The 23708-nt window shown below is 41.5% G+C and overlaps 1 protein-coding gene across 1 annotated transcript in view; it reads right to left on the minus strand.

Moving 5' to 3' along the window:
• Positions 1-5288: 5288 nt before the first annotated feature.
• Positions 5289-23708, minus strand: part of SPTLC2 (serine palmitoyltransferase long chain base subunit 2) — a 111734-nt gene continuing 93314 nt past the window's right edge. The window contains exons 10-12 of the mRNA XM_024231694.3: positions 20871-21006; positions 17674-17803; positions 5289-11710 (exon numbers count right to left, since the gene is read on the minus strand). Coding sequence (XP_024087462.3) covers positions 11591-11710; positions 17674-17803; positions 20871-21006 — 386 coding nt within the window. The 3' untranslated portion in view covers positions 5289-11590. The remainder of the gene's footprint in view (positions 11711-17673; positions 17804-20870; positions 21007-23708) is intronic.

A 23708-nucleotide genomic window follows, 5' to 3' on the forward strand; every position in this document is an offset into this window, starting at 1 on the left:
GTGCAACCTAATAGGGTGCCTGGTACATGGTAAACACTCAAATGTTAGCCTAAAGAAACCCTGTTTATGAGCACCTGCGAGACCATATTGCATTTACTAGACTAAAGGCAAGGCCACCTTGTTCTTTTTCAGGATTTTTTTTTTTTTTGGTATAAATATTTTTAAATCTTGCCTATTATTTTGTCTTTTTACCACACTCCTGCACCTTCCACCAGATGAAAGGAGACTTGGAAGACAATGAGTTCATTCACTCATGAGCAACTGTCTCCATGAAGAGCATCACCACTGGACTCCAAGCCATGCCCCCAACTATAGATAGCCTAATTGGTCCTGCTGCACCCACTCTTGTTTTTACCCTCCCTCACTCCCCCTGAAGCTGATTATCTTTTCTTTTTTTCTTTAAGATGGAGTCTTGCTCTGTCGCCCCGGGCTGGAGTGCAGTGGCGTGATCTCGGCTCACTGCAACCTCCGCCTCCCAGGTTCAAGCGATTCTCCTGCCTTCAGCCTCCCTAGTAGCTGGGATTACAGGCACCCACCACCATGCTCAGCTAGTTTATTTGCATTTTTATTTATTTATTTTTGAGATGGAGTTTTGCTCTTGTTGCCTAGGCTGGAGTGCAATGGTGCAATCTCGGCTCATTGCAACCTTTGCCTCCTGGGGTTCAAGCAATTCTCCTGCCTCAGCCTCCCGAGCTAGCTGGGATTACAGGCATGCCCCACCATGCTTGCCTAATTTTGTATTTTTGGTAGAGACAGGGTTTCACCATGTTGGCCAGGCTGGTCTTGAACTCCTGACCTCAGGTGATCTGCCCACCTCGGCCTCCCAAAGTGCTGAGATTACAGACGTGAGCCACTGCGACAAAACTTTTTTTTTTTTTTTTTTTTTTTTTTGTGGTAGAAACAGGGCTTCACTATGTTGGCCAGTCTGGTCTCCAACTCCTGACCTCAGGTGATATACCCACCTCGGCCTCTCAAAGCCTGGGATTACAGGTGTGAGCCACTGCACCTAGCCTTTTTTTTTTTTTTTTTTTTTTGAGACAGAGTCTCACTGTTGTCGCCCAAGCTGGAGTGCAATGGCATAATCTTGGCTCACTGCAACCTTCACATCTGAGGTTCAAGCGATTCTCCTACCTCAGCCTCCCAAGTAACTGGGATTACAGGCACCCACCACCACTTCCAGCTAATTTTTGTATTTTTAGTAGAGACAGGGTTTCACCATGTTGGCCAGGCTGGTCTTGAACTCTGGACCTCAAGTGATCCGCCCGCCTTAGCCTCCCAAAGTGCTGGGATTACAGGCGTGAGCCACTGCGCCTGGCCAGCCTATTTTTCCTTTTTAAAATAACCTTCATTGAGATATAATTTACATATAATAAAACACACCCATTTTAATTGAACCATTTAGTTTTCGCAAATGTATACATCTGTGTAACCACCACCACAATCATGATGTAGAACCTTCCCACCATTCCAATTTCCTTCTGTGCGCTGTAGAAAAAAACTGTGCACCAGTGGAAAACTGCATTGTGTACATAGCGTACATGCTTCCAGGCTATTTGATTCTAGTCTTTTATTGCTTTTGAGCTACTGCTCTGTAGGTTGTAGGTAACTGGTAGCAAAAACAAAATTCTTGTCCATAGAAACGTGTGATCTGTCCTGTCCTGTAGAAGTTTGATTGACTTCCTTCTCCCAGTGTGGAAGAAACAAGTTTGCCTTCATTTGGACATTAATTTCAATATTCCTGATTTATAAATGTTGGTTTTTCAATATCTCCTTTGAATTGGTTTTAATACCCTTACCAGTTTCCTCATTAATAAGTAAAATCTTTAACACGTGTTCATTGTTCTTTTTTTCCTCGAGATGGAATCTTGCTCTGTTGCCCAGGCTGGAGTGCAATGGCGCAATCTCCACTCACTGCAACCTCTGGCTCCTGAGTTCAAATGATTCTCCTGCCTCAGCCTCCTGAGGAGCTGGGGTTACAGGAGTGAACCACCGTGCCTGGCCTAACACGTGTTCATTTTTATATCCATGAGAGACATGACTTCATGCTTATTTTTTTTGTTGTTTATTTTTTTGAGACTGAGTCTTGCTGTCACCCACACTGGAGTGCAGTGGTTCGATCTTGGCTAACTACAACCTCCACCTCCAGGGTTCAAGCGATTCACCTGTCTCAGCCTCCCAAGTAGCTGGGACTACAGGCACACGTCACCATGCCTAGCTAATTTTTGTATTTTTAGTAGATTTAGTTTCACCATATTGGTCAGGCTGGTCTTGAACTCCTGAACTCAGGTGATTCACCTGCCTCGGCCTCCCAAAGCATTGAGATTACAGGTGTGAGCCACCATGCCCCACCGATTCATGCTTTTTGGAAAATTACATTTTCATAGTCCCTTTGTATAGTTAATCCCTACATCCTTCTACCCTTGGCTCCTGGCAACCATTGATCCTGCTGTTACCATAGAATAGTTTTGCCTTTTGTAGAATTTCGTATCAATGGAATAATATTTATGTATTCTTTTCTTTGGCTTCTTTCTCTTATCATGTTTCTTTCCCCCATACACCACGTGCACTAGCATCAGCATGTGGCTGAGATTTGTCCATCTTGTAGGTATCAGTAATTTTCTCCTTTTCATTGCTGAGTAATATTCCATTATACGCACATACTACAATGTGTTTATCCATTCACCATTATGGTTTTTTAATTGTTTCTGGTTATGAATAGTGACTATATTCAAGTGTAGGTCCTCATGCAGACATGCTTTCATTTCTCTTAAGTATCTATAAGTGGGCCGGATGTGGTGGCTCACGCCTGTAATCCCAGCACTTTGGGAGGCCGAGGCGGGCAGATCCCTTGAGCCCGGCAGTTCAAGAGCAGCTTGGTCAACATGGCGAAACCCTGTCTCTACCAAAAATACAAAAATTAGCCAGTCTCATAACTCAGTCTCAAAATAAATAGATGAATATTTTAAAATAAAAAATTTAAATTTATCTGAGTGGAATTGCTGTCTCAAACCTGCCAAATTATTTTCTCACGTGGATGTACCATTTGTATTCCCACCAGCAACTGATGAGAGCTCCAGTTGCTCCACATCTTTGCCAACACTTGATATTGTAATTCTTTTTAATTTCAGCCATTCTGGTGGGAGTGGTTGTAGAATTTGTGTTTTTTGTTTTCTTTTTTGAGATGGCGTCTCGCTCTGTCGCCCATGCTGGAGTGCAGTGGTGCAATCTCGGCTCACTGTAAGCTCCGCCTCCCAAGTTCACACCATTCTCCTGCCTCAGCCTTCTGAGTAGCGGGGACTACAGGCACCCGCCACCATGCCCAGCTAATTTTTTGTATTTTTTCTTAGTAGAGACGGGGTTTCACTGTTAGCCAGGATAGTCTTGATCTCCTGACCTCATGATCCGCCGGCCTCAGCCTCCCAAAGTGCTGGGATTACAGGCATGAGCCACCACGCCAGGCTTTTTTTTTTTTTTTTTTGAGACAGTGCCTTGCTCTGTCTCCCAGGTTGGAGTACAGTGGTGTGATCATAGCTCACTGTAGCCTTCAACTCTTGGTTCAAAGGATCCTCCCACCTCAGACTTCTGAGTAGCTAGGACTCCAGGCATGCACTGGCATGCTCGGCTAATTTTCCAATTTTTTAGTAGAGATGGGGTCTTGCTATGTTGCCCAGGCTGGGGTGGTAGAATCTTATTGCAGTTTTTATTTGCACTTCCCTGATGACTAATTATGTTAAGCATTTTTTCATAAGCTTATGGGACATTAGTTTACCTCTTTTGTGAAATGTCTTTTCCATCTTTTACCTTTTTTTTATGAATAGATTACTAAATTTTAAGGGTTCTTTATAGTCTGTATAGAAAGCCTTTATCAAATACATGTATTCTGAATCTTTTATTCCAGCCTGGGGTTTGCTCTTCATTTTCAGTCTTTTGAAATTTTCATTTTGATCAAGTCCAACTTATCAATAATGCTTTTTGTGTCCTCAGAAATCATTCCTAAAGTCACAGATTTTCTCTTGTTTTCTTCTAGACATTTTAATTTTTGTGTTCAGGTGATTTATTTTGAATTAATTATTGTATATCTATGAGTTAAGGGTTGAAGGTCATTTCTGCCCATATGGATATTTAGTTGTTCTGGGACCATTAGTTGAAGTATCTGTACTTTCCCCACTGGAACTACCTTGGCAACTCTGTTGAAAATCAACCAACCTTCTATGTGTGGGTCTATTCCTGGACTCTAGTATGTTTTACTGATCTACATGACTATCTTGATGCCAACGGTAGTGTCTTGATTACTGTAGCTTTACAGAAAGTCTTGAAATCAGGTAGTGTAAGTTCTTTTCCAAAATTGTTTTGACTATTCTAGGTCCTTTAGATTTCCATATAAACTTTATCAAATTGTCCATGTCTACAAAAAAGATGCTAAGAGTTATCTGTTTCCATACTTTAAACTCCTCACTGGGCCGGGTGTGGCAGCTCATGCCTGTAATTCCAGTATGTCAGGAAGCTGAGATGGGAGGATTGCTTGAGGCCAGGAATTCGAGACTGGGCAACACAGTGAAACTCTGTCTCCACTTTAAGTAATAATTTAAAAATTTTTTTAAAAATCCAGCCCTTTCACTGGTCTGACCCCCCAACCCCTGCATAAGAGAAAGACGTCACCAAGATCTACAAAGCCCAGTGAGTCTGCCTCTACCACCTCCCCACTACCTCACCTCACCATACAGTTTTTAATCAAGCTCCAACTGTACTTTATTTCAGACCTCCACTTCCTCAGTTTTCTCTCTCACCCTTGTCTAAACCAGATCATGGTTACTGTCTTTTTTTTTTTTTTGAGACAGAGTCTTGCTCTATTGCCCAGGCTGGAGTGCAGTGGTGTGATCTTGGCTCACTATAACCTCTGCCTCCAGGTTCAAGCGATTCTCGTGCCTCAGCCTCCCAAATAGCTGGAATTATAGGCACGCGCCACCATGCCTGGTTAATTTTTGTATTTTTAGTAGAGACGGGATTTCGCCATGTTGGCCACGCTGGTCTCAAACTCCTGACCTCAAGTGATCCATCTGCCTCAGCCTCGCAAAGTGCTAGGATTATAGGCGTGAGCCACCGTGCCCGGCCTGGTTACTTTTACCAAGCTCTTTACTTTTCCTCCATAGAACTTAACAGTTTGTAAAATGACATGTATGTTCATGTGCTTATCTGTTTACTAGCAAGTAGGAACCACAAAGCTAAGTGTGCTGCCCAGCAGAGAGATAGCACTCAATATATATTGGTTGAATGAATAAAGGCAGATATATCTTACTGAATATTTTATTAGGGCAAAACAAGATATTTGCATGGGATGCTTCTTAAGTCATCTCAAGTAGTTCCCCTTCAGTTCTTAACATGCACTCTCAAAATCAACACACCTATCCCAACCCAATACTCATCGCTTCACAGTCATCCAGTAAAGTACAAAATAAAAATAAAAAAATCATCATCTGGCAAAAAAGGGAAACAGGGTAAGAGAGAGTGACATTTTAACACATTACTAAAATGTTTAAGCTTTTATTTACACATCCCCTTCTCTCAGTTTCCCAGGTTATATGAACATTACAGCACTAGAAAGGGGTTATCATCACAGCATCCCCTTGCAAATTCCAGTTTACAGGTAACTTGGTCAGGGGAAAAATATGGGTCAACGAAATAAGATCTCAGCTCTCCCATAAGCTATTGCTCTCTTCTTCTCTTTCCCCCTTCTCTTAATGTTAGCTGCCTATTACAGAGAGGGATCATCAAGACTGTGTGGACACGCTAGCTGAATCGACAAGGGTGGGTTCCAGTGTCCTGTGAAGAACCAGCAAGGATGCTTTTTATAATTCCAACCATTGGCTTCACATCACTGAGGTAACAAGACTTAATGTTAAGGATAAAGACACCACGCCACCCTAGTCAGTGATATGTACTCCATTTTCCAGGAAGACCTGGGCCAAATGACCAAGCTTTGTACAACAAACCTGGGAACAGGGTTGGAAAAAGCAGACTCTGAGTTGGCTTAAGTCTCCTCGTGCATAGAAGCATTCACTCATCCATGCAGATGGCAACAAGGCAGGACACTCAGAAAGCGTAAGATCAAGGTACTGCTCTTATTTGTACCTTTCATTCAACCTCCCCTCAAGTGCTCCAAAAGAACAGAGCTTTGGGTATTGCTTCATTAAGAACACAGTAACTGCAGTTTAAAAGCCATTGCATTCTTTAGGGTCAGTTTATTATAACTTATCCTACCAGAAGGAATCACAGTTTAAGGCCATTTATCATGCGCACTATGTAGTAAACAAAACCTTGTCCCCGGCTCCCCCACCAAGCCACTCCCAGGGGTGGACTGTGAATGTGACACTTCCAGACTCACCAGAGATTAGAAAAAACATTTCTATTAGGGGCTTAAACTAGCCCCTTTGGTTTCCTCCCTAGAAAAGAGCTGCTTAGAAAACAAATGTCACTGGAAATGACAAAAGGAACAACAGTATTTTCTATACATTAAAAGCAAAGGGATCATTGGCTAGCGCTAGCATTTCTTCTGTGTGATAGGGAAGCCAGCCCTCTAATTTGGCTCTCTGGCTGGGCACATGGCAATGGCTAGGGGCCTGGACACACTTTTTTATTTTTATTTTTATTTATTTATTTATTTTTTTGAGACAAAGTCTCCCTCTGTCGCCAAGGCTGGAGTGCAGTGGTGCGATCTTGGCTCATTGCATCCTCTGCCTCTTGGGTTCAAGCAATTCCTGTGCCTCAGCCTCCTGACGTAGCTGGGATTACAGGCATGCACCACCATGCCTGGCTAATTTTTGTAATTTTAGTAGAGATGAGGTTTCGCCATGTTGGCCAGACTGTTCTCGAACTCCTGGCCTCAAGCAATCTGCCTGCCTCAGCCTCCCAAAGTGTTGGGATTACAGGCATGAGCCACTGCGCCCAGCCATGGGCACACATTTCATGTGGATAAAGTTAAGGCGAGAAAAAGACATGTTTTTCTCCACGTGGAAGGTACTTTTTAAACTGGTTTAATGTATTAAGATGGCTGCTGGGCACTGAGCATCCACGTGAAGCAAGTAGCAGGGTATCTGTAGGTTCTGGGACTGAAAAAAAAATCCCTGTAAGTTCTTGGCTTAGTAGCCAAAAAATAATCTTTGCTTTTTATACCTCCCCCATTCACAACCCCTTTGGGCTAAGCTGATTTAAAAATTTATTTTTTTGAGATGGGGTCTTGCTGTGTTGCCCAGGCTAGGCTCAAATTCCTGGGTTTAAGCAATCCTCCGGCCTCAGCCTCTCAAGTAGCTGGGATTGCAGGCTGCATCTGCACCCAGCTCCTAACAATTTTTTCCCCCCTCTTATTGAGCCAGGGTCTCACTCTGTCACCCAGGCTGGAGTGCAGGGGTGTAATCATGGCTCACTGCAGCCTTGACCTCCCAGGCTCAAGTGATTCTCCCACATAGGTGGGACTACAGGCAGGCACCACCATGCCCAGTTAATTTAGAAAAAAATTTTTGTAAAGACAGGGTCTATCTTGCCCTGGCTGTCCTAACAATTCATAATCTTCATGAATGTGGACAGTTTGAAGGAAAACCACTACTCTCACCTCTTTTTCTAAGCACACAGTTATAGCAAATAGAGATTAAAACTCATTGGCTTACCTAGAACACCAAGAGAGGAAAGACACCTTGGGAATTAGGTCATAGCAATGCTTCAAACAAGACAACAACTGCCCGTAACCCTACAAATTCTTGCAAAACAACAATTACTCACATTCTTTCTTTATGGCCTACGGCATGACTGGCAGTTCTGCACTGTTGCCCAATCCCGGATCATTAGGAACCAGAAATCCTTATCAATTTGGAAAAAGAGGAAAACCAGAAAAGTAGTGGTAAATGTCATCACTTTTTTCCTCCCTGAGAAATCAGGAAATCTCTCCATGGAAGCCACTCATCCCCCTGGTTTTCACCAATAAGAAGGAAGCAAAGTGTATTACACACTAGAAAATTCAGCTAGGCTGAACTAGTTGAGAAATTTAGATGCAGGCTCCCTTAGGTAATGAAGAAATTTGAAAAAAAATTTTTTTAAAAAGCCAAAGGAGCTAGCTTAAGCCCCTAATGAAAAGCCTCCTCCTGAAATGTAAGGCTAAGTGTACAAACAGAACCAAGGCGTCTGATATGCTACCTTCAAAGCCCAGCACCACCATATATTGGTTTTCTCTAGAGTTGGAATTTTAAAAATCAAGAACTTGAAGGTACAGAAAGAAAGAAAGGCCAAGTAAAGGAGGAAGGCATTACAGAGACAAATCATTGGACGCATGTTCAACTCCTTGGTGTTTGAAGAGGCATGACACAAACAGAGCCCTTAGTGGTTGTGTAGGATGCTTCTGTTCACCTTGATGACTACAGAAGCAAGAATCCTGTTTTAAAATCCTCGCCCTATCATGAATGTTTAAGATAGTGACTAAAGCACTATGATGGCTGGATTCTTCCAACAAGCAGTACTTTGGGGGTTATGGAGACTAGAAGCTTTTTTTAAAGGTAAGGATTTCTTATCCAAAGCAAAGCAAAAAGTTGAAAAAGTGCTATAAAGTCCATGCCCCTGCTAAGTTAAAGCTTTTAAAAAAAAAGATGCGAGGAGAAACCGCCACTGCTGCTTGGTCCACTCCTCATATGGGCTTTTGACATCTCCTAGCTATACATTTCCTGGCTTCTGATGTGATCTGCTGAAAGAGGTCTTATAAACCTGAAACAGGTAACAGCAATGCTGAATAAAAAGAGGAATGAGAAAAAGTGCTAAGGACTAGTCACACCTCTATCAATTGACTCAGATGATCGGTTTTGGTAGTCACGGTTAATGGATATCTGTTTGAATCCTATCAGTCTTGAATCAGGCTGTGTTAAACTGTGTATGAAACTACTCTTGTATGCCCCAAATCGACTTATTTTCAAAGACTGTATTTATATATACTTGTATTCCTCCAAGTACTTGGATAAATGATGATATCTAGGATATGACTGGACCCTAGATTTACATTATAGTTTCAAGAAGAGACAACCAACCATGTATAATGGCTACATAACATTTTGTTCTTTAGAAAGTACAGAGGTCCTGGATAGATCACAGGAGATTAGTCTCTTCAGAATAAACTTGTAACAAAATTACACTTATCTTGAAATAACTTTGTACCAACAAAGTGATATAGATATATTTTAAATGCCGGTACTGACAGTTGAATTTGCAGTGACTTCATGCAAGCCAAAATAAAAAGACTAGCAGGTAAGTTCATTGCTTATAAGTTTGTGACTTTTACAAACCCTACGTTTACATTATTAAATAGTAACTGCAGTGCAAAAGCTATGTGGTATTCCAGTGGGATTCTATGGTAGGAAACTAGATGTGCAGGAAAGGTTGACAATGTATTTGATTTTATAGGACTCCTATTTAGTTACCACAACCTCCTTCTTACTTTAACCTATACATGCTAAATATAGTCTCTCTGCATCTCTCCTTGGTTCTTTCACTCATCTTTTTCTGTTCTTTAAAAAAGCAAAATAAAACTTTGGAATATCTCAAGGGCTTATTAAAGCTCTCAGATGCTGACAGTGACTAAACATAACTCATACTCAAGACATTAAAAACAAAACTTCACAAACAATAATATTGCTTACATCCTCTGCTATACGTAATGTACACAAACATATCACAGCTGATGACAACACACCCAGGAGAATTTGGATTGAGAATCTTTACCCATAAAAGGAGCAATTTCAAAAACTTAAATGTGTAACATGACTTTTTTTTTTGAGACACAGTTTTGCTCTGTCACCCAGGCTAGACTGCAGTGGCACAATCTCGTCTCACTGCAACCTCCGCCTCCTGGGTTCAAGCGATTCTCCTGCCTCTCAGCCTACCGAGTAGCTGGGATTACAGGTGCCCGCCACCACGCCCAGCTAATTTTTTGTCTTTTTAGTAGAGACGGAGTTTCACCATGTTGGCCAGGCTGGTCTCGAACGCCTGACCTCAAGTGAGCCACCTGCCTCAGCCTCTCAAAGTGCTAGGATTACAGGCGTGAGCCACCGCACTCGGCCTGTAACATGACTTTCATACACTGTTTTTCCATTCTGTTCCCAATCCTTCTCCTGTAATACTTGATGGATACAAAAAGACAAACTGATGCTGGGTATAATATGCCAAAAGTCCTCTTCACTTAAACTTTGGTTCAACTGAAAAAATAACTTTAAAATGGTGATTTTCAGATTTGTTCTTTGGTCAGGCAGTATAAAGCTCTCTGAAAGAAGTCCCTTTACCTGGTTATAGTATGAAAACAGTCAAAATAGAAAATGTCAGTTTAGGAAAGAGATCTATGGGTTCAGAATTTCTCAGAAAAAAATAAAAAAAATGTAGACAGGCAGACCCTAGCCTCAGATGCCAGATTCAATTGTCTTAGGACATCAAGAATAAAAGAGAACTAGCATTCAGAAGAGTAATATTTAAGTGGGTTAGCTTCTAAAAGGCCTAAATTAATAAACCTAATCCTTAAATAGGAACATGATAAATGATTTCTGAGCAGAGGATTTACCAACATTTTCCTTTATCAGCTTAAATCCTAATCTGGACCCAGACCTAGCCAGAGACTGTCATAATTTTCAAACGTAGAAAGCAGTAGGAAATGCAAGCCACAGACTCTGCAAGGAGTAATCAATTCTTTCCACACTGCCCCTGCCCCTCACCCACCAGGAGTGCACATCACTCTATGGAGCAGCTTTGTACCCAACACTCAGATGTGAGAGTGGCCTTCTCACCAGGGTGGGATATGGGTGCTTTGAAAACAGTAAGTGCTTTAAAAAGGGGGTGGGTCGTGTTATGGTTAGAGCTTGGGAAGAACCAGAATTTGCGCACATCCTCAGACTGTGACCATTATGAAGAAATATTTGATGGTAAAGGAAGAAATCATCTGGTGACCAGAAGAAAATGGAATAAGACCAAACACTTGAGAGATTACACAATAAGCCTTTCAGCAGTCATCGCTTACTGTTTTTCTCAAAAGGCTAAACTTAAGATTAAAGGGTGAAAACTTCCGTTGATTATTTGAATGGTTAAATAAGGATTCCAAGGTTGGCCACCTCTGAGACCTGGATGGGAAGTAAGTGGAAGGCACTTGCTCCCTAGGGAGGAGGGCCAGGTAAGTCTCCAGGCTGTGGAGCCAGGGCCAGCAGTAGCTCTTGATGGGCCCAAGTCTGCAAGGTGCTGGGAGAGGGGAATGGCCTGTGTGGTTAGCCAGAGACAGGCTAGGGTCAGCGTGATTTCACAAGTAGAATGGTTACAAAATAAAATGTTTTTTTAATGGACCGAAAAAGCAAAGTGAGTCACCTTCGTTTTTAAAGGTGCGATTTAGCAAAGGAAGGATTTGAAGCAGTTTTTTACTATTTACAAAATGTCATTTAGAGTGGAGGTGGCCACCTTCAGTAGTTGAGGCAATGTCTTTCACATGAGATGGCCACAGAAGTGTGGTTCCTGGAACTGGCTCACAAAGGCCACAGGCTGTCCTGGGTGAGGGAGAGTTCCTCTGAGGGAGCACCAAAAAGGCTCAGTCTTCTGTTTCTTCATACGTCGTCTCGTCAAAGGGCCTGTCCAGTAGAGGTACCAACCGATGACGGGAATACTTCAGCTGCAATAGGTCCCCAACTTCATCTATCTCCTTTAAAGCCTAAAATACACAAGACAAAGTAGAGGTCTGTCAGAGCCAGTAGGATGCAGGCATGCCTGGTGTTTTACTTTGCTAAAAACAATCATGGCAAGATTATCCTTTGGCAGGACTTATGTCTAGTGCATTTACAAGATCAGACTACAATACAGTTGTGGACGGAGCTGCTTTTTGAACAAGGCCTTCAAGCTCACCATGAATAATGGGTTGTGAATAGCCAGGTATGCAGAATAAAGGCTATAATTCAAAGTATGATATGCTTGGTAGAAAAAGTTACATGCACTCTGAATACAAAACCGAATACAATTTGTCATCTCTCCCTTTGTTTTTGAGATGGAGTATCGCTCTGTTGTTCAGGCCGGAGTGCTGTGGTGCCATCCGAGCTCACTGCAACCTCCACTTCCCAGGTTCAAGTGATTCTCCTGCCTCAGCCTCCCAAGTAGCTGGGATTACAGGTGCCCGCCACCATGCTCAGCTAATTTTTGTATTTTTAGTAGAGATGGGGTTTCACCATGTTGGCCAGGCTGGTCTTGAACTCCCAACCTCAAGTGATCCACTGCCTTGGCCTCCCAAAGTGCTGGGATTATAGGTGTGAGCCAACGAACCCAGCACCTTTTTTTTTTTTTTTTTTTTTTTTTGAGACAGTCTTGCTTTATTACCCAGGCTGGAGTACAGTGGCACCATCTCAGCTCACTGCAGCCTCTGCCTCCTGGGTTCAAGAGATTCTCTGCCTCAGCCTCTTGAGTAGCTGGGACTACAGGCACGTGCCATCATGCCCAGCTAATTTTTGTCAAGACAGGGTTTTGCCATGTTGGCCAGGCTAGTCTCAAACTCCTGGCATCAAGTTACCCACCCGCCTCTGCCTCCCAAAGTGTTAGGATTACAGGCGTGAGCCACCACACCTGGCGTCTTAAACTTCATTTTTTAAAAAAATCAGTGTTTGGAGAGAGAAAACCACCAACAATATTACTGATGTTTTCTAGCACAAGAAAAAACATTCTTCATTTCAAAATGTGAAAAATATAAAAGCAAATAAGAGCTGAACTTCAATGTGCTATCACAACAGCGGTACCTCTGAGAAGAGGTGTAAGTGAAAGCTCCATATGGAAACAATTTAAGTCTGAAATTAAGCTGGGAGAACCCATTGACCATTTATTCACCTGACCTCTGCAGTAAGATTTACTAATTTTTTTTTTTTTTTTTTTTTTTGAGACAGAGTCTCGCTCTGTCGCCCAGGCTGGAGTGCAGTGGCGTGATCTCGACTCACCGCAAGCTCCGCCGCCCAGGTTCATGCCATTCTCCTGCCCCAGCCTCCCAAATGGTGGGACTACAGGCACGCGCCACTGCGCCTGGCTAATTTTTTTTGTGCAGTTTTAGTAGGGATGAGGTTTCACCGTGTTAGCCAGGATGATCTCGATCTTCTGACCTCGTGATCCTCCCCCAACTCGGCCTCCCAAAGTGCTGGGATTACAGGCGTGAGCCACCGTGCCAGGCCAAGATTTATTAATTTAAGACAAAAGTCAAAGATGGCTGGGCGTGGTGGCTCATGTCTGTATAATCCCAGCACTTTGGGAGGCTGAGGCGGGCAGATCACCTGAGGTCGGGAGTTTGAGACCAGCCTGACCAAAATGGAGAAACCCTGTCTCTACTGAAAATACAAAATTAGCTGGACATGGTGGTGCATGCCTGTAATCCCAGCTACTTGGGAGGCTGAGGCAGAAGAATCGCTTGAACCCAGGAGGCAGAGGTTGCAGTGAGCTGAGATCATGCCATTGTACTCCAGCCTGGGCAACAAGAGCAAAACTCCATCTCAAAAAAAAAAAAAAAAAAAAAAAAAAGTCAAGCCTGTAATCACAGCACTTTGAGAGGCCAAGGCAGGCGGATCCCTTGAGCCCAGGAGTTTGAGACCAGCCTGGCCAATGTAGCAAGACCCTGTCTCTTTAAAAAAAAAAAAATTTTTTTTTTTGCCAGGCATAGTTCCAGCTACTCTGGAGGCTGAGGTGGGAAGATTCCTTGAGGCCGGGAGGTGGAGGTTGCAGTGAGCCAAGATCATGCCACTGTACTCCAGCCTGGGTGACTGAGTGAGACCCTGCCTCAAAATAAAAATAATAAGACAAAAGTGCACATGACTAAGATCACAAAGTAATGGACATTTATAAACTCTGACTTCAGAAGAATCTAGAATTTTTTCATCAATGTAGAAAAGTAATCATTAGATAGAAAAAAAAAATCCTCAGTAGCCCAAGGGGATCTAGATTACAAGATTTCCTCTGATCCCACTACAAATATTTCAGACAAATCAGTGTCATGTGAATAGAAGATGACATTCTAATGAGTGCTGACTCTTGTGTGGGGTATTTGGGTATGTTAGGGACAGGGAGCCAGCACATGCATCACCATTCATTAACAAATAGTCTACACAGAACCTCTAGATCACAGGTAAGGTGGGTTTCTAGGAGAAAAACATGTATTCATTATAGAGCTGAGTAACCAAATCCTCTAGGACAGCCATCCTGCCGCTCCCCTGAGCCAATATCCTTGCGCTTCCCATTTTAAAAAATAACAAAATTACAGCTTTGAGATACAATTCACATTCAACAAAATTCACTTTTAAAGTATACAATTCATTGCTTCTAAGTATATTCACAGAGTTGTACAACTTTTGTCACTATCTAGTTTTAGAGTATTTTTATCACCCTAAAAAGCAACCCCATACTCGTTATATCAATCCTCACTCCTCCCTCCTCTCAGGCTGGCTGCTGCCAATCTATTTTCTGACCCTATGGATTTGCCTGTTCTGGACATCTCTTATAAATGGAATCGTAAGTTATGTGGTCTTTGTTTTGGCTTCTTTCATTTAGCCTAATATTTTCAAGGTTTATCCATGCTGTAGGGTTAAAACTTCACGCTTCTGCATCCAGCTGACCTAGTACTGTTTGTTGAAGAGACTATTCTTTTCTCATTGACTGGTCTTGGCTCCCTTGTTGAAAACAAATTGGCCATAGATACTTGTACTTTACTTCTGAACTCTCACTTCTACTTCACTGGTCTATCTGTCTATCTTTATGCTAGTACTCGACTGTTGTAATTACTGTAGCTTTGTAGTAATTAGCTTTGTTTTAAAATTAAGAAGTGTGAGCCCTCCCACTTTGCTTTTCATTTTCAATACTATTTTAGCTATTCCCTGCCAGTTCCATATAAATTTGAGGACCAGACTTTTAATTTCTGCAAAAAAGGGCCAGTGGCTTAGGGTCTCCCAGTCCATTTTTTTCTAAGAAATGCTGAACACAGGATCTGTAGGTTGCTATACTGCCATCTTAACAATATTAAATCTTCCAATCCATGAACACAGGATGTCATTCCATTTCTTTAAGTCTTCTTTAATTTCTTTCAGCAAAGTTTTATAGTTTTCAATATACACATCTAAAAATACAGTGTACAAGTGTAAATTAGCCAGTGTACAAGGGAAAGGCTTTTTTTTTTGGAGACAGAGTCTCGCACTGTCGCTCGGGCTGGAGTGCAGTGGTGCGATCTCAGCTCACTGCCTCCCAGGTTCAAGCGGTTCTTCCGCCTCAGTCTCCCAAGTAGCTGGGATTACAGGTGCCCCCCACCATGCCTGGCTAATTTTTTGTATTTTCAGTAGAGATGAGGTTTCACTATGTTGGCCAGGCTGATCTCAAACGCCTGACCTCCCAAAGTGCTGGGATTACAGGTGTGAGCCACCGCACCCAGCCAGGGAAGGCTTTCTTGATTAAGTTTATTACTAGGTATTTTCTTCTTTTGAAAATTGTAAAAGAAATTTTCTTTTCATTTGTTCATTGCTGGTGTATAAAAGCACTAATTTTTTGTATGCTGATCTTTTACCCTGCAACTTTGCTGAATTCATTTATGAGCTCTAGCTGTGTGTGTGTGTGTGTGTGTGTGCACGTGTGTGCATGTGTGTGTGTATTTTACAGCACTTTCTATATACAGAATCATGTCATGGGGCCCATTATTAAATGAAAATTAATTTGTATCTCATAATGGTCTAGTACATGTTTAGTTCCATAAAACATCATAAGACAAAATGACTTTAACAAATCCATGGTTTCAAAAAAATGCACTTTATGCTTTAAAAAACTAAATGGGAGGCAAAGCCCAACAATCCCTCAGGAGAATCTTATGAAAAGGATTAGAACTCTCAATTGGCAAACATACTTGTTGGCAACAGAAATCTCCTTATATATCCTAAGGAGATATCCTGGTTACATCTAAGTTCTTTCATGAATGTGTACAGTTTTCAGGAGTCAAAGTTGTTATCAGAAGGCATGGATTACTGCCATAGACACTAGTTATAGTTACATAGACTTTTTTTTAAAGGCACATTGAAATTCTGAGTTAACAGGTGAACATGAGAAAGAAAAAAAATTCTTAAAACATCAATAGAGTAGGAAGGAAAGAAAAGCTGAAATCTCTAGGTTAAAAAAAATCATTGCAGAAATTCACCAGTAAAATTTCTGAGAAATGAGAAAAATCTATTGGAAAAATCTGACAGGCATAATCAAAATAAAGAAAAAAAAAGATACAATATCAAAAAGTTGAATCTAATTGGATATTGTCAGAATGTGATTAAGAATATGCTCATAACACTGTGCCTATAGTTAACAATACTGTATTCTACATGGAAAAATTTGTTAAGAGGACAGATCTCACGTTAAGTGTTCTTACTACAATTTTGTTTTTTAAAAGGGAATACACTCATACTCGTAGAAATTTTGCTGTGTAGAAGTAGAGAAGAAAAGTCAAAAGTCTCCGGCTATTCAGCAATATAAAATGTCCATCAAATTGTTATAATTAACTTTTATAAAGAAGCATTCATAATGTTCTTTAAGATTAGTAGCTCTTGCCAGGCAGTCGCTCACACCTGCAATCCCAGCACTTTGGGAGGCTGAGGCGGGCGGATCACCTGAGGTAGGGAGTTCGAGACCAATCTGACCAACATGGAGAAACCCCGTCTCTACTAAAAATACAAAACTAGCTGGGCATGGTGGCGCATGCCTGTAATCCCAGCTACTCGGGAGGCTGAGGCAGAATTGCTTGAACCCAGGAGGCGGAGGATGTGGTGAGCTGAGATCATGCCATTGCACTCCAGCCTGGGCAACAAGAGTGAAATTCTGTCTCAAAAAAGAAAAAAAAAAAGAAAAAAAAATTAGTAGCTCTCTAACTCATTAATGGATATTTCTAGCAACTAATTTTATGCAAATGTCATGTTCTAAAGCTTTATAAACTCCCAGAGGGCAATACGGATTTAAACTCTGAAATCTTAGATTTGAAACAATAACATATTAAGAGAATATATAGAGATGAGAATATATTGAGATCATAAATAATTAAACTTAGTAATAATGATCCCCAACTAGATGCCTGGCAGTGTGGTGGGTGCTGGGATATAGAATGAGTAAAACAGACTTATTCCTATCCTCAATATTTATCTAATGGAGAAGACTGCTATTAAATAATTATAGGTGTGAAGAATTTAGTAAGGGAGAATCTCAGGATTCCAAGGGAACACAGAGCAAGAAGGTGTGGGGAACCCCTGAGCAATTTTCCTTTAAGTGGAGATGTGAAGAATGAGTGGCAGCCAGCCAGTCAGAGGGGAGAGAAAGCTCAAGAGAGAAAATTTTAGACAGAACAACACATGAGAAAGCTCAGTGTAGAAACAGCTAGAGTGGAAAGAGAATTGTAGAGTCCATAGTGAGGGAGACAGTGGAGCAAGACAAAGCCGGAAAATTCTCCAGAGCTCTCATGATGCAGGTGTTGGGGGTGACAGTTTTTTTTGTAAATGCCAATGTTTTCAGTAGCACTGTCACCTCCTCTGTCTTAGGTGCTCACAAGAACATCAAGATCAATATATTATGAATTTCATCTAATATACAGGCCCTTTTAATAAAAGGCATATTTATATCAAGGTGAAAGTGCCTACTTACAGTATCAAGTATTTCTTTGGTATGAGCTGCTGACAGGCAAAACCTGGCTCTGGACTCAATAATTGGGGTGGCAGGAAATCCAACCACAACGACACCGATGTTCCGCTTCAGCATCTCCCGTCCAAAGGCGCTGCAAAGGTGAAAACAAGGAACAGAAACCAGGAAGAGTAAGAAAGCACTCATTACAGAGGACTTGTTGTCCTCAATGATTTCAACTCTTTGGTGATGCAGGTATTGGAGACTTCTAATAGGAGTTTCCTTTAACTCCTTTTAAAGTTAAAATTGACAGTTCACAAATACTTTTAAAGTCAATCCTAAGGCAGTCTTCTCCTATATGATGTCCTTCACAAAACTGAAATAACCAGCCTGGGCAACATGGCAAAATCCCGTCTCTACCAAAAATACAAAACATTAGCTATGTGTGGTGGCATGCACCTGTAGTCCCAGCTACTCAGGAGGCTGAGGCATGAGAATCTCTCGAAGCTTGGAGGCAGAAGCTGTAGTAAGCTAAGATCACACGACTGTACTCCAGCCTGAGCAACAGAGCAAGACTCTGTCTCAAAATAAAAAAAAAGTGTTGCTGATATGTAATAGTAGTTCAGAGGCTTCAAAATGAACCTGTATTTAATTAAAATCTGGTCCTTGAAATGTTAAGCTTGGCAGTTTAACATTAATCCTAAAATTCTGAGGATTCTGCAGCTGTGGGGGATCTGCTATAACATGGCACATCTTTTCTGCTAGCAGAATGGCTGACTGGCATGAGCTCTCCAGATCACGCATTTCTTTAATTGTCTTGGGAACAACACTGCTTCAGAATTCAGGGCTTCCTTTGGTGTCTGTCAGGCCAGTTCACCTGCTGGCTTCAGCTGATTACTCAGACCACACAATTCGTGTTTAACAATCCCCCACTCCATCGTAAGCCAAATTGGAGGCCTGTGGCCTTACTCCACATATGTATCTAACTTTTATTTAATTTTGTCTACTAAATTGTTATTTTTTTTTTTTGAGTCTCTTGCTTTGTCGCCAGGCTGGAGTGCAGTGGCGTGATCTCAGCTCACCACAACCTCCGCCTCCCAGATTCCAGCAATTCTACTGCCTCAGCCTCCCGAGCAGCTGGGATTACAGGTATGCACCACCACACCCAGATAATTTTTGTATTTTTAGTAGAGACGGGGTTTCACCATGTTGGCCAGGATGGTCTCGATTTCCTGACCTTGTGATCCACCCACCTTGGCCTCCCAAAGTGTTGGGATTACAGGTGTGAGCCACTGCGCCCGGCCCAAATTATGTTGCTTTTTGTCTTTTCCTCTTGTTGACCTCTCTTATGTTTTAACTTTTCCTTTAAGCTGTTTAAAGCATTTGTTTGAGAATAAAAAAATGTGGCCAGGCCAGTGGCTCGTGCCTGTAATCCCAGCACTTTGGGAGGCCGAGGCGGGCAGATCACCTGAGGTCAGGAGTTGGAGACCAGTCTGGCCAACATGGTGAAACCCCATCTCCACTAAAAAATACAAAAATTAGCCAGGTGTGGTGGCACACATCTGTAATCCCAGCTACTGGGGAGGCTGAAGCACAAGATTTCCTTGAACCTGGGAGGTGGAGGTTGCAGTAAGCCGAGATCACGCCATTGTACTCCAGCCTGGGCAATATAGATCCTGCACATTTGGCATTACATTAATGCCAGTCTTTTCAGCCTTTTCCCACTCTCTGTAGTACCAGTACATCTTCCTCAACATACCTCCTTTGTGTCAGCATGAACCTGGGTGCCCTGTATCTTCAGCACACGCTCCCAAACTGTCTAGTGCCTTATTCTCTTTACCTTCTCTAAATCCTTCCTAATTACAGTGTACACAGTCAGTTGCACCTATGTAGAATAAAGGAGACACAGCCTTCTTTAAAGAGAGAGCTCTAGACTGAGTCCTTTGGATCTGATAACTCTTCATGTTTGTTTATGAGAATTCCACTTAAAAAAGAATGAAGAAAATGCTTCCCCATCCCCTCTGAAGCCATAATACCAACTGCCCATATGACTTCATGTTGAAACCCAAATTCCTCTTTTTCTCTCAGGGAGCACCATTTCCTTACTTCCCTTTCATTCTCTTTGAATCACATTACTTCCAAGTTCCCTGATTTAATTTCCTCTCCCATATTCATTTCAGTAAACATTTACTGAGTGTCGGAGACTGTGCTGGACACTGGGGATTCAAAAATTTTTAAAAATTTCTCCTTCAATGAGTTCAGTCAAACTGGAGAAATGCTTTAAGATCCAGCTCAAAACTCACCCATCCAACAAGATGTGCCTTTCTTACTGAGCCTATACTAAGCAGGTCACTCCTTTATTCTACATCTTCAGGGCCACTTTCCATATAATAATATTTGTTCAGTATAATTACTGTTCATTTGCTTTTCAAATGTCTTCTGGTTTCATTATACATCTGGACTTCTCAAATACATTGAAAGCTATCCTAGGGCAAGGCTTTCCATTATGTATGCCTCGTACAAACCAAAGAAGCTGGTGTAATCTGCACACCTGGTAAGTATCCAATAACACACTCTGATAAAACCTCTCTGACCTCATGGCCCACTGCTCGCCCTGGGGCATGGAGCTCCAATTCCAGGGACCTCTTTGCTACTCTTTGGTCAGCTAAGCAAGCTCGGTCCTGCACTGTGGCCTTTGCACAGATGCTTCTTTCTCCAGTGGCTAAATGTCAGCTCCTTCAAATCTTCGCTCAGATGTCATTTTCCTTCCCAAGGAGGCTTCCTTACCCTGACCACCCTATTTAATAGTGTTATCGGCCTGCCCACAGGGCACTCTCAACTCCCCATATAGGTCCTGCTCTATTTTTTTCCATAGCACTTGACACCTTCTAACAGTACACAGTTCATTTGTTTATTATGTCTGTCTGACTGTTGCCCCCTACTAGACTGTAAGCTCCACAAGGACAGAGATGTTTGTATTTTATTCACTGATCTATCCCAGGCCCCTAGAGAGTACATGAAACTCAAATGTTTAATGAAAGAAGAACAAATTAACATACTTTACAATTTGGAATCCACTATTTGATCTATGGCATATGTACCAAATGAAGGTTAACACAGTAAGGACAAGACCATTTTCCCTAACAAAATACATAAGCCCTGGTCTCACATCACAGATAAGGATAAGGACAGACTAGTCTGTGATCTGCAACAAAACGTACCCAATTTTGGCAGGCATGTAGAGCATCAAAGGCACTACTGGAGAGTCTTCATTTCCATAGATGATGAAGCCCATCTCTTTCAGGCGTCTCCTGAAATACCTGGTGTTTTCAGCTAACTGTTGTACACACTCTTTACCTGGAAAGTCATGGTGAGAGAAAACAAAATACTAAGTAAAAAGGAATGGAAAAAACAATCTCCTCTATCTCCATTCTATCTAATCAGTTCTGTTTCATTTTTTTCCATTTCACCATAAAACATTTTACACAGTAAACCGTATGGAATATAAATGTAAAATGCCTCATTTTGTATTCTGTCATTCTACCTGTTAACAGCAGAAGTTATAATAACGTAAAAAACATTTAATGGAGCGTTAGCATCCTCAAAGAATTTCAGCCATACCCCCTCACTAAGCACTCCACAAATCCCTTGACAGTAGGTAGGGTATTGATGATTATCTTCATATTATAGGTCGGGAGACTCTCACCAAGGTAGTGACATGCCTACAGTTACACAATAGTGTGTGGCACATTACAAGTAGCAAGTGGCATAGCTGCAACTAGAATTTACATCTTCTAACTTTAAGATTCATTCTAATTAACTGTGCTGCAAATAAATTTTACACATAAGACCAGAGATGAAGCCTTTAGACCCCCAAATTTTCATCTTCTGAGTTTAATTTTGTTGTTTCCTTATAATTCTTTCTTTTTTTCTTTTTCTTTTTTTTTTTTTTTTGAGACAGTGTCTCACTCTGTCGCCCAGGCTGGAGTGCAACGGCACGATCTCAGCTCACTGCAATCTCTGCTTCCCGGGTTCAAGCGATTCTCCTGTCTCAGCTTCCTGATAGCTGGGGTTACAGGTGCACATCACCATGCCCAGCTAATTTTTGTATTTTTAGTAGAGACAGGGTTTCGCCATGTTGGCCAGGCTGGTCTCGAACGCCTAACCTCAAGTGATCTACCCACCTTGGCCTCCCAAAGTGCTGGGATTACAGACATGAGCCACCGCGCCTAGCCTGTTTCCTTAAAATTCTTACTAGACAACAGTAACATATCTGTAAAAGTATAAAATTGTATCTTTAATCCTATTGTGCTCATCTACCCTAAAACACAAATAGATTAAAACACACATTTCTGTCTGTAATTGTGAACTGACTAAATATTTGGGCAGGTTTTGACATTATGGTAAGTCAATATTTGAAAAGATATCCAAACAATTGTTCTGTTATACAGAGCAACACAATAAATTTAAAAGATCCGCTTGTAAAGGGCTAAGAACTGTTTTAGAACCTTCTCAACCATAAATACTCATGAATAAAAAAGGCTGCAGTAATTTTCATATATAGATTATAAAATCAGCAAGTTCATATTTTTAAAAGTCCAAGCATGATACATGACATAAGTTCTTATGACAAATTAACTAGACATACAGATAGCTAACAATGTCCTTAGAATTAGAATACTAACATATCCATCATTCATGGGAAGCTACTCTAGATAAGTTGGCCACAAGTAAGTCAAAATTAATACTCTTTATGTAGATAATTTCAAGTTGATCAGAGAAAAACACTGAAGCTTAGATTAGCCTAGTGTGAGCACTGAAGAGCATCATTTATGTCATCGTTTAAGTTACAAAGAAGAAAGCAGACATTAAAGTGTGTTATATTTAAGTATGTTAGGAACTGATGAGCCAAGTCCCCTAATTTCCCCCTAGAAATATCAATACATGCTTAATCTACATTTAGAAGATGAGACTCCTTCTGGCCATGGAGTACTAGAGGCTGGATTTATCTTCCTGCTATAAACAATAGGAAACTGGACAAAGTACATAAACAATGACTTTTAGACACTGAACCACGGGGAGTGCCAGACTGTGCTGCCTGAAGGCAGGTTACAGGCTGCTGCACAGGGAAGGAGGGCCCAGTCCTGCCAGCTGAGGACATCTGAGATTGGAGTGGAGAGCTGTCAGTTGAGATCAGAGCTGGGGAGGCTGCGGGGGCTAGAATTTGTTGGGCAGTGTACAGGAGCTGGGGCGGGGGTGTGATGAGAGAGCTTTAGGGATCTGCAGAAGGGTCCCTTTGAACTTTGGGAAGAGTACTGATTTCTATACGCATGAAAACAAACTAGCAGAGGCTGGAGAAAAGATCCATCAGAAAGTAATAGGCCAAACAATTCCTGCACTCACATGGAGGTGAGAATAGTTTGTATTTTTGTCCACCAAAATGTAAAGATCTTATAATATGTGGCTTATCTAACAGGGTCCTCAGAAGGGGACTCCACTCCTATCACCTTAGTAGTGGAGATAAATGGACCCTAGACTAAAAATTGGTCTGAACCCACCCTAACCTTAAAAGAAAGCTTTGAAAGGATCCTATTGATTCCAAGAACAAAGTCCAACATTACCTAAAGGAAAACAACAAGATATAGAAACTAGCAATGTAAAATTAATGTCCAACATATAATTTTAAAATTCCAGGCATTCAAAGAAACAGGAAAATATGACGTACAACCAGGGGAACAGTCAGTCAATAAAAACCGACCAGAAATAACGGAGTATTCGCAGATACGGATGTTAAAGGCCATTATAAATATGATCTATATGTTCAAAAAGGTAGCAGAAACATGAGGAGAGAAAGGAAATATATAAAAAGGAACAAATGATTGCTAAGGCAACAATGCTAATGAATCTCAAAACATAATGCTCGTTGAAATAAGCCAGACATGAGACTGCACACTGTATGAATTCGTTTGTATGAAACTCTAAAAAGACATACTGTAATGACAGAAAACAGATAAGTGGTTGCCAGAAAGTATGGGAAGGGGGCTGATAGCAAAGGGGCA

The sequence above is a fragment of the Pongo abelii genome, chromosome 15 (genome assembly GCF_028885655.2).
Source record: "Pongo abelii isolate AG06213 chromosome 15, NHGRI_mPonAbe1-v2.0_pri, whole genome shotgun sequence".
Classification (NCBI taxonomy): domain Eukaryota; kingdom Metazoa; phylum Chordata; class Mammalia; order Primates; family Hominidae; genus Pongo; species Pongo abelii.